At 53.7% G+C, this 391-nt stretch overlaps 1 protein-coding gene across 1 annotated transcript; it reads right to left on the minus strand.

The window, feature by feature from the left end:
* Positions 1-7: 7 nt before the first annotated feature.
* On the minus strand, positions 8-385 carry LOC103399777 (DNA (cytosine-5)-methyltransferase 1-like; the record flags this gene model as incomplete). Its single annotated transcript, XM_008338405.2, has 2 exons — positions 8-132; positions 236-385. Coding segments are annotated over 2 exons (275 nt in total), but the record flags the coding sequence as incomplete, so codon positions are not given.
* Positions 386-391: the final 6 nt, after the last annotated feature.

Below are 391 nucleotides of genomic sequence, written 5' to 3' on the forward strand. Positions count from 1 at the left end.
ATCAAGCCAGTTTACCTGTCTGTGTTTATCCAGGATGTTTCCAAAGAAACGATACGTGTCCGGGAATCCCTGAGAGCGTGCACACTCCCTCACACTCACCACTCTGTGCTGCTCAGCATGCAGGACGCGGCCCTGGAAAAAGAACGCAGCGAGAATTCACGTCTCGTAAATTCAACATGGAAGACGCCGAGTGTTGGAGCCGAACACAGTTTCACGTGGAGTTGAGAGAATGTACCTGTTTGCCCATGGGCTCTGGGTTGGTAACTGTTGTGCTGAAGAAACCGTCCCACTCCAGTCTGCCGTAGAGTCCGGCCCAGTGATTGTGGCGGTTTCCGGTGTGGGGTAGGCACCAGGGGATCAGAGTGTTAAACTGTCTGTCTGCGGGATCGCA

The sequence above is a fragment of the Cynoglossus semilaevis genome, unplaced genomic scaffold (assembly GCF_000523025.1).
Source record: "Cynoglossus semilaevis isolate Cse_v1.0 unplaced genomic scaffold, Cse_v1.0 C18670604, whole genome shotgun sequence".
Classification (NCBI taxonomy): domain Eukaryota; kingdom Metazoa; phylum Chordata; class Actinopteri; order Pleuronectiformes; family Cynoglossidae; genus Cynoglossus; species Cynoglossus semilaevis.